Source organism: Alligator mississippiensis, chromosome 5 (genome assembly GCF_030867095.1).
Source record: "Alligator mississippiensis isolate rAllMis1 chromosome 5, rAllMis1, whole genome shotgun sequence".
In the NCBI taxonomy this organism is placed as follows: Eukaryota; Metazoa; Chordata; order Crocodylia; family Alligatoridae; genus Alligator; species Alligator mississippiensis.
This window is the reverse complement of record NC_081828.1, coordinates 133,982,584-133,992,139: the sequence shown is the minus strand read 5'-3', so window position 1 is coordinate 133,992,139 and position 9,556 is coordinate 133,982,584. Positions and strand designations below refer to the sequence as shown.

The 9,556-nt window shown below is 38.6% G+C and overlaps 1 protein-coding gene across 1 annotated transcript; it reads left to right on the top strand.

Moving 5' to 3' along the window:
- The first annotated feature begins 608 nt into the window (after positions 1 to 608).
- CCR4 (C-C motif chemokine receptor 4) lies at positions 609 to 4,109 on the top strand. The gene is made up of 2 exons (XM_006263061.4): positions 609 to 744; positions 2,198 to 4,109. Exon 2 carries the CDS (start codon positions 2,208 to 2,210, stop codon positions 3,288 to 3,290), a length of 1,083 nt encoding a protein of 360 aa, XP_006263123.1. The 5' UTR covers positions 609 to 744; positions 2,198 to 2,207; the 3' UTR covers positions 3,291 to 4,109.
- Positions 4,110 to 9,556: the final 5,447 nt, after the last annotated feature.

The window sequence follows — 9,556 nt, the reverse complement described above, 5'->3', positions numbered from 1 at the left end:
AGAGAGCAGATTTAGATTGGACATTAGGAAGAACTTCTTCGCAGTTAGAGTGGCCAAGGTCTGGAACGGGCTCCCAAGGGAGGTGGTGCTCTCCCCTACCCTGGGGGTCTTCAAGAGGAGGTTAGATGAGTATCTAGCTGGGGTCATCTAGACCCAGCACTCTTTCCTGCTTATGCAGGGGGTCGGACTCGATGATCTATTGAGGTCCCTTCCGACCCTAACATCTATGAATCTATGAATAAGAAAAGAAGCAGAGAAGAACTACTCAGGTGGAAGCATGATTAACAACTTCCAGACAATCATGTATATCACACTACAGCCTACAAATGAACACTAATTTTATATTATTTTTCCACAGAAGTTATATTCTTAATCACCAATGAAACCATATGTGATCATATGCAAAAGCAGTCTACACCATCATGAGAAAGAGGAGATGGTACATGTTAATGCAATGCCATGTTATTCAAGCCATGAAACAATCCACATTAAAAGAGAAGAGAATGATCTATAAAAAAAATAAGATCACTTCCCATATTGCTCTCCCCTGCCATTCACAAATGATAGCCCTGCAAACTGTCAGAGAAACATATCATTAGACAGTGAAAACCTTGTACTTCCTCACAGATTATATCATTGTAAATGCAGTGCTTCACAGATCAAGTCACCCAGTGAGAAGGCAGGAGACGCCTGCACCTTCAGGCAAAGACGCTTCTCCAAATCAATTGGGGAGGGGGAAAAAAGGTAAAATTTGCAAAATGCAATTGGAGGAAAAGTGATTTTGTATATTTAGAATGCTATGTATTTATAAGTGCATTATGCAATTACACAGGTACATTAATGCATTTGCTGTCTGTGGTTCCATCCCTTTGAAACTGATGAATTTTCAAACATCTGTGTAATAAAATTCTTGCATTTACTCTCTTTATAAAAAATTAAATAAAAACTAGACTAAACATTCTAAAGGTAACTAAAATGTGTATGAATCCAAGCAATGTGCTCCCAGCTAAGTCTTGTTTAGCATTTATTTACTGTAGCTCTGCAAGAAATTCCTAGACTGCTAGCTTAAAAGTTTTCTTCCTTGAAGCTTTATGTTATTTCTACTTGAGCTTAATAGATTTCTACTTGAGCCTAACTGAATTACAACTGAACTGCAGGTTGGAAAGTTGTTGTGCACCTGGAACATGCAACATGCATCAGGCATTAAATATTTAGTTCATCATTAGTTTACTGTGCAACCTCATAAACCTCATTTATATACCAGATTTAACCTCATTCTTCTTTTGCTTCTCTTTTTAAACGAGTGGGGGGAAATTTAATGTAATTCATGTTTGCAAAAAGCTTTGAAAAATCCTATGTGCTGTAAAGCGTAATGTTACACTGTGTACATCACTGTTCTGCTTCTCCTTTTAAAATACATGGGGAAATGTAGAAAGACTCCATTTATGTTTGCAAAAAGCTTTGAAAAATAATATCTGCTCTAAAGTAAAATGCTACTGTGTACATTTATATGCAGCATTTTTAGGCTATATCCATTAACTGTGCTGTGAAATCTTACAAATAGATATATTTTAAAATATTTGCATATGAAAGAAATCCCTATTCAGTTCACCCTATAAAAAACTACTTACTGAAGAAATGCGCTGCAAGTGAGATGTTGTGACCTGTGGGTGTAATTTAGTAAGGGCACAAATGAACTCAAATGAACAACTCCATTTCTGAGGTCGTTGTTTATATTTTACTCAGTTTTTATTCCATGGAAGTTTGATGAGTAACAACCTGATGGAAATAATAAGAGTTTGGCTATTTTTCATTTGGATGTAGAACTGCATCTTCTATGATGCAATTGCTTGTGGTCTGAACAATCATTTCTTACATTCTTACTACATAATAAAACTCTGCCTTCCTCATTGCGTTTATTTCAGGAAGGAATGATAATCTCATCATATGTCCTAATCTTATATGATATGGTAAGGTGCATGTAGTGACAACTAACATTTCAGCAAACCTTTCTTAGACTCACATTTCTGTACCAAAATATTTGGTAAAGCCTTATTATTTTTCTGGAACGTAGGCTGTTCCAAACTCTGATGCAGTACATCAGACCTTTCAATAATTCTTTGCTTTTTGAGTTCTTTTCAAAGAATTCTCGTTTCAAAATTGACTTTCATTAACATTGGTATCCTCTCATCCCCAGGAGCTAGAAAATGAGTTATGAATATCACGACATACTCAACACATTCAGCACCCCTGGATATGACTACAATTACAGTGACAATTACAATGATGCTCCAAAGCCTTGCGGTAAAGAAGGTGTTCGGCACTTTGGCTCAGTGTTCCTGCCCATTCTGTATACTTTGGTGTTCCTGTCTGGGTTGGTGGGGAACTCTCTGGTTATTGTGGTCCTGTTCAAATACAAGAGACTGAAGAGTATGAGTGATGTTTACCTGCTCAACCTTGCAATCTCAGACTTGCTCTTTGTGTTCTCCCTTCCCTTCTGGTCCTATTATGCAGTGGACCAATGGATTTTTGGGGGCAGTTGGTGTAAAATTATTTCTTGGATCTATCTGGTTGGCTTTTACAGTGGCATCTTTTTTATTATGCTCATGAGCATAGACAGATACCTGGCCATAGTTCATGCTATTTTTGCCTTGAGAGCAAGGACTGTTACCTATGGCATTCTTACCAGTGCTATTGTATGGGTAGTAGCCATTTTAGCCTCAATTCCAGAACTGATATTTAATGACTCTGTAAATGAACATAACTATACTACCTGCAAACCAAAGTACCTTGCCAACTCTGTAACCTGGAAACTTTTCTCATCTTTGGAAATCAACCTACTAGGGCTCTTGGTCCCCTTAATAGTTATGGGCTTTTGTTATTCGATGATAATTGGGACTTTACAGCGTTGTAGAAATGAGAAAAAGAATAAGGCCGTGAAGATGATCTTTACTGTTATGGTTGTGTTTTTTATCTTTTGGACCCCTTTCAACATTGTGCTTCTCTTACAGTCACTAGTAGACATAGGTGTTATTACAGGGTGTCAAATCAGCACAAATTTGGATTATGCAATGCAAGTGACTGAAACCTTAAGCTTTTTCCATTGCTGTGTCAATCCAGTTATATATTTCTTTATGGGAGAAAAATTCAAGAAGTACATTCACCTGCTTTTTAAGAGCTGGTCCTTAACTGGAAAGCTTTGTAAACGCTGTGGATTTCACATTACTTATCACACCGAGTCTTCCAGTTCGTTCCACACACAATCTACTGGCGATCAAGATGCTCTGTAAGATACGTCAGACCCACTACCACACTTATGGCAGGCCAGCTCCCACAGGTACAAGAAAACAAAAAACTGACAAACATCAGACCATTAAGAGGTCTTTCACTTAAGCTGAGCAGATGCACATTTAAAAATAAGCAAGTGTCTTAAAGCTTTGACTTCTGCCTTTAGATTTTATGAATGTAATGAAAGAAAGGGTGAATGTCTACGAAGGAAAACCTATCAGGAAACTTTGGAAATGTAAGCTTAATTTCAAACTATAATAAATCAGTGCCAACTAGCAGCAACAGCTGTCTCTACGGTGCTACATTATGCTTTCCCTCCACCCCCACCCCCCATCAGCACCATGACAAGGCTCTTCTTGGAAGATCAGGGGATCCTTTAGCCATCACCAAATATTTTAGAAATCTTCTGAGCATATCGGAGAATAAAGATCATCTGTTACCATATTTGAGGTGCCAGGCCTAATCTAGTCATTTTACTTGCACTGTATCTGCTAGACCAGATTCTTAAGGGCATAATTAACAAGCATACCTTGCCCTTGAGTATTTCATTGACAATAAATACATTCTTTGGCATTAATAAAACTGACATGATGCATATTCAAGAGGGCGACATTCACCAAGACCTGCATCATACATTATGTTTTACTATATATGTATATACAAAGATGTATGCATTGCCTTTTTAAAAGAATCCACCATTGTGCTATGTAGAGCAGCAGTTTTATATTATTACTATCATGAATGCTAGTAGAAATATTTTTAAATAAAAATCATTTGAAAAAAATCCTACTGTGGATCCTGTATGAATCATTTGAAACAGCTTGTTTGCAGTCATGTTTTTCAAGTGAAAATGCCTTTTTTTAAATATATTTTAAAACAAAACAAAAAACCCACTAGGACTAAAGCTTTTGAGCTTTTGTAATAGAGCAAAAGTTCAAATAGTAAGATATCCTGTTATAAAATATCTGTTATAAAAATCAGCTTATATCTATCAGTTACGTGGATAAAGACAATGAAAGGTGGCAACATTTAGATTAGCCACAACTACAAAACACTTTGAGGAATTCTAGAGAGAGATATAAAATTAAATTAAATTAAATTAAAATTAAACGTGAGCATAGGCCAATGTGATGAGAAATGAAAGTCAGTGCTAACAAATGTAAAACAAAGTGCATTGCAAGGAACCTTTAGTCCCCCTTTGCTGGAGGGTCAGGGGGTCAACTAATTGTAACCACTTAGGAAGAAGATATTGCTCATTGTGCATGTGCAGTGGTGCCCAAAACAGCAAAGATGTGAAAATGCAGAAGGAAGAGATAGAGACAAAATATGAAAGATATTATAAAGTGATTACAGGAATCACCAGTATGCCCTCATTGGGAATATTATGCATAATGAGACCATCCGTATAAAATATTCTTGTCCATTAGTTACATTTTTCCCCTCAGAAAGGATGCAAATAATCATACTTCATTATCTTAGGAAACCACTCACTAATTTCTTTCCTAGCCTCTTTGTACTGTGGGCAAGTTATTTCTTAAACCTTTGTCTTCAGGTTTGTTGCATGCTTTCTGCAGTGTCTGTTGCAGAACACTGCCAGAGATATGATACCCAACTAGGAAGATGACTAAATCAATCCAGTTTGTCTTATGCCCAAATAACAGCGATGGAGCATTGGTATTACAGTCTGTGCTGTAAATGTACTAATCCATGTATCATTTGAATAATTAATTAAACTAAACTGGAAGTCAACCTGCAGAATTATTCTCTCTGGACCAAACTCTGTAGTCCTTATAATATTTTCTTTTTCTTTAAAGAGAGCACATGCAGATATTTTGGAACCATTACAGACCTTGTTTATTGCCAGGAAATATTGTATATTTTCTGACCTTGGCAGTAAAACAGTGATTGGTGAAAACAATAGAATGCAAGCAGGTGGAAAAAGATTGGTAACAGTTATAGCATGAGCTTATGTATAACAAGCCTAAGACTTACCATCAAGGAACAGTTTTATGCCAATAGCCCCATTGGGAAGTGGTATTTATCTATTCAGCAGTTGATACCCTGTTGAATAGATACATGGAAGGAAGCAGAGGCCACTCCCAAGCTGCAGAGGACAACATAATCTTTCATGTGAAACTAACAGCCTCTCCCCAGGCCCGCAACCCTCCGCCACATCAGCACAGATCTATTCAGAGGTAGTATAAAACCACTTTCTCCTGACAGGGCTGAGATACCACCCTACATGACAGCTGTCTCATAATTCACATCTCTTTAAGGGCACAACAGGAGGCAACTGATACAGAAAATCTCCCTCGTAGGGCTGAAGGCCATCCAGCAGGAATGACCCACCATTGCCAACAGAGCTCACAACTAATGGGTTCTTCAGGGCAGGAAGATTACTTTAAGCATCATAAAAGTGAATTTAGATAAGTTGATACTGCGGTGAAAGTTGAGCATAACTTGACATCTGGTGTACAGCATGAAAGTCACAAGCGATATTCCCAAAGCTTATCTTTTACCAGAGCAGGTGGATCAGCATCCAGATGACTGAGGAGTGGCCATGAACTGGACTCAAGAAACCTAATTCTAATCCTGAGTTTGTCAGTGGCTGGCTCAGTACCTCGGGCAAACGACTGTCGTTCCTTTACCTCAAGCTTTCCTCTCATTCTGAAAAGGGGATGATGATATCAATCTCCTGTGCAAAGAAAGCGCTTTGAGACATTCTGAGAAAAAAGTGATGTATAAGAGTATGCTGTTAATTAGACTCAAATGTTAAGTGGGACATGATCAGCATGCACATAAACAAAGACATTATTGTAATTATGCAGCAATCTGCAATATGTCTTTTGCCTACAGAACCATGAAAGAATAGGGCAGAAGCTTGAATGAGTCATTCTTGAACTATACATTTTACATCACAGTTCCAAAGAATACCAGTGTTACTTTATATAGCATATAGTTCTCCATTCATTTGACTTTAAAATCTTCTGAAAAAGACACTAGTCTTACTGAAGAAAAAACCAACCTTGGGATAGTTCAACAGTTTTTTTCTGAAGAAAAAACGTATGTGATTGCATTTTTCTTTTAGGTTGAGGAAGGAGAATTTGCAACAATAAAAGTTTCATTCTGAAAAACAATACCACGTTGTACTTGGCCCATTTGTGCAGTGAAGCCCTTTGACCATTGTAGCCTGGGTTCCCTTCTCAACCAGGAGCTATTCGAGATCATTGAACTGGAGTTTCCATCTAGTTCTTCATTTTAGATCACTGTTTCCCTTTTCTTTCAGCAGTTCAGCCAGGACTCCTTGACTTGCTTCACAAATTCACTGACTCCCTGTTATCTGCTGAAAGTACTAAAACAGGGAACCCAGTGCCTACCAGCTTCCATACACACACACATAATTAGAGGCAATTAGTTATTGCTAGAAATCAAAAGTAATGTAGCAACACTAGTTAAATCGCTCATTGAAAAAAAAATAAATAAATGCATAAAGAAGAACAAAAGACATACAAGAATTGCAAGATTTCAAGCATTTCAGGGTTGATAAAAGCATTCAAACTCTTTGTGGCACCACATCACATTTTTGGCAACTTTTAAGTAACAATGAAAGCCATGCCATCAGGAACAGAATGTAGTAGGGAGGCAACCTTTATGGCAGACATGCTGCACATAAGCTCCACACCCTCCCTGAGTGTCCTTACCTGACCTGTTGCTCTTTTTTCTGCTCCCTGTCCTATCTACCACCGTACTGCCTGTTCCCAACCCCACTCTGCTGTGTGCTACTGATGAGGAGGCTGTCTGTGCCAGTTGAATAGGGACATCATGGCTGGTGACAGACTAGTCAGTTGGTGCTGGGAAATTTTTAACTGTTTTGAATAATAATATACATCAGAATAAGATGGATCTTAGTGGGTGAATAACTGATTAGCTGCAGATTCCTTAATCGGAAGCAAAACACTAACATTGTGTCAAAGTCTACGAACACCCTCCACAATCTTCACTGACTTCTCTAATGAACTGTACAACCAGTCCAGCAGTACTGAAGAATCGCGTTGATCTGCTCTTCCTGGAACAATGTGTTGCTTCTCAGACTGTTCAAACTGATTAAGGGCAAGTTTGCTCATTGGTTGGATTCAAGATCACCGTCAAGAGAGTTTTCTTGATTTATGATTTATTTCCTGGACAACATCTTCCTCCTCAGAGCATGCAGATATGCAAATCCCTACGAAAAACACAACCGCTCTGCTATCCATCATTGTCACCGTGGAGTTCTCAAAGCACATTACAAAGGTCTGCGTCATTATCCTTATTTTAAAGATGAGGAAAACTAAAGGCAAAGAGAGCCTTCAGATGTGAAAGTGTCATGGACTTGTACTGGAACTTCAAATTCAATCAATCCCTCAATATTTGAAAGAGTTTAAATCCAGAACCTGACATAAAATTTGGTTAAGCCTCCATTAGTAGCATGAATCTAATATCCCCAGACTGGGACAGCTCTGATCTTGATCTAAACATTAAGGAAGGAGTCATTTTATTAAATTTAACATACTTAAAGGAAAAGAACGTTCCTCTCCCTACAGCTAAAGCTGCGTCCTATTAAAATCAGGATAGAATGCAACATAAGTGCATTATCTATCTTTAGAATATACAATTAAGGGCAAGGATTTTTGCAATTATGTAATAGAGGGAGAGAACATTTCAGTTGCTGAGACCTGCACAGTGAGCACTGTATCAGTCCTCCACCAGTAACAGTGCCAATCATTTCTACCGTTGATTCAACTGTTGCACCAAATAAATGTTTTCATACCATCTTGTTAGACTGGTTTTGTTTCAGGTCATCTTGAGAGGTCTTTAAGTTCCTTTGGATTTACTAACATTGCTTCCAGGCAATATAGGGCATACATAAAATGATCACATATAGCAGCCTTTTACATCGGATTTTTGGTGTCCCAAAATAAACTTGCAAGACACTGTAATAAGCGCAATTTTCACTTCATCAGAACAATCATTTCCTTATTTTTGCTTTTAATAATCAACAATATTTATTCAGGACATCTATTTATTGCTATACAGAGTAATATTTTATCTGCTTCCACCAAAAACAAAGATGATGGAATGAGTGTTCAGTGAGACTAACAGTAAGATTAACACTACAGAGTGAAAGGAAAAACTAAATAAGTGTAAAGATTGTGTTCTTTTGCTTGACAGTCATCAATATCATTTGACTGACGTTTCACAAAAAACTGGAGACTGTTTCCCTTTACTCCCAAAAAATATGCACTTGATATTCTTGAGATGTTAACCCTAACACCAGCACCTATTTCTACAAAAAGGCCATTTGTTGCATAAGGCAATCAGGACTCATAGTAGAGATGACATCTTTTATTAGACCAACAAGATTTTTTCAAAAAAAATTGCAATTAAGGCTTGCAATTAAAGCTTTCTGAAAGCCTGCAATTAAATAATTTTTTTTGCAGAAGTCTTGTTGATCTAATAAAAGATATCATCTCTACTATGAGTCCTGATTGCCTTTTCCTCTAAACCAATATGGCTACAACCTAGATACCTGATACATTTGTTGCATAAGTATTTCTCAACACTCAAAATGTCTCTACAAGACTCTAGCTTTTATTCTAAAACTATACTCAATAGGTCTGTGCGAAGCTTCGGTCCCCAATTCAATTTAGTGGTGATTCGGCCTGATTCAGTGGCTGAATCTCCAAATCCAAATCAAATCAGAGGACCCTTTAATCTCTCTGAATTGATTTGGAACCCTCCAAATCGATTTGGACAGATTCGGCGATTTGGTACAGACACAGCTTTAAATGTTTTTTCTACATACCTCTAGGTAGCAGGGCCTCTGAACACTGCAATGCTGGGGCAGATGCACAATCCCACAGAAGCGCGGGAGGCTCCCCAGTGTACTCAGTAACAGACCCGGAAAGGGACCAGAAGCACTTCTGGTCCACTGGGAAGCACACAGGGGGGGCCTCCCCATGCTCCCCCAGCTCGGCGACTAGTGCCACCCGGGGTCTCCCTGCGTCTGAGCGCCGATCTGGGAGGGCAGGGCGGGGGGGGGCCCCAGCATGCTCCGCAGCAGACCTGGAAGGGGACCAGGAGTTTGCTGCCAAGCACGCTGGAGAGCCCCCCATGTGCCTGTGGGATGCTCCATGTGCCCCAACACCACAGCAAGCATGAGCTGCGCTGCTACCTCAAAGTATGTAGACATTTTTTTTTAAAGCTGTGACTAGGTCTGAATAGCTGATTT

What these genes read in the sequence shown, in the direction of transcription:
- CCR4 (XM_006263061.4), top strand. Translation starts at nt 2,208, where the DNA reads ATGAGTTATGAATATCACGACATACTCAACACATTCAGCACCCCTGGA.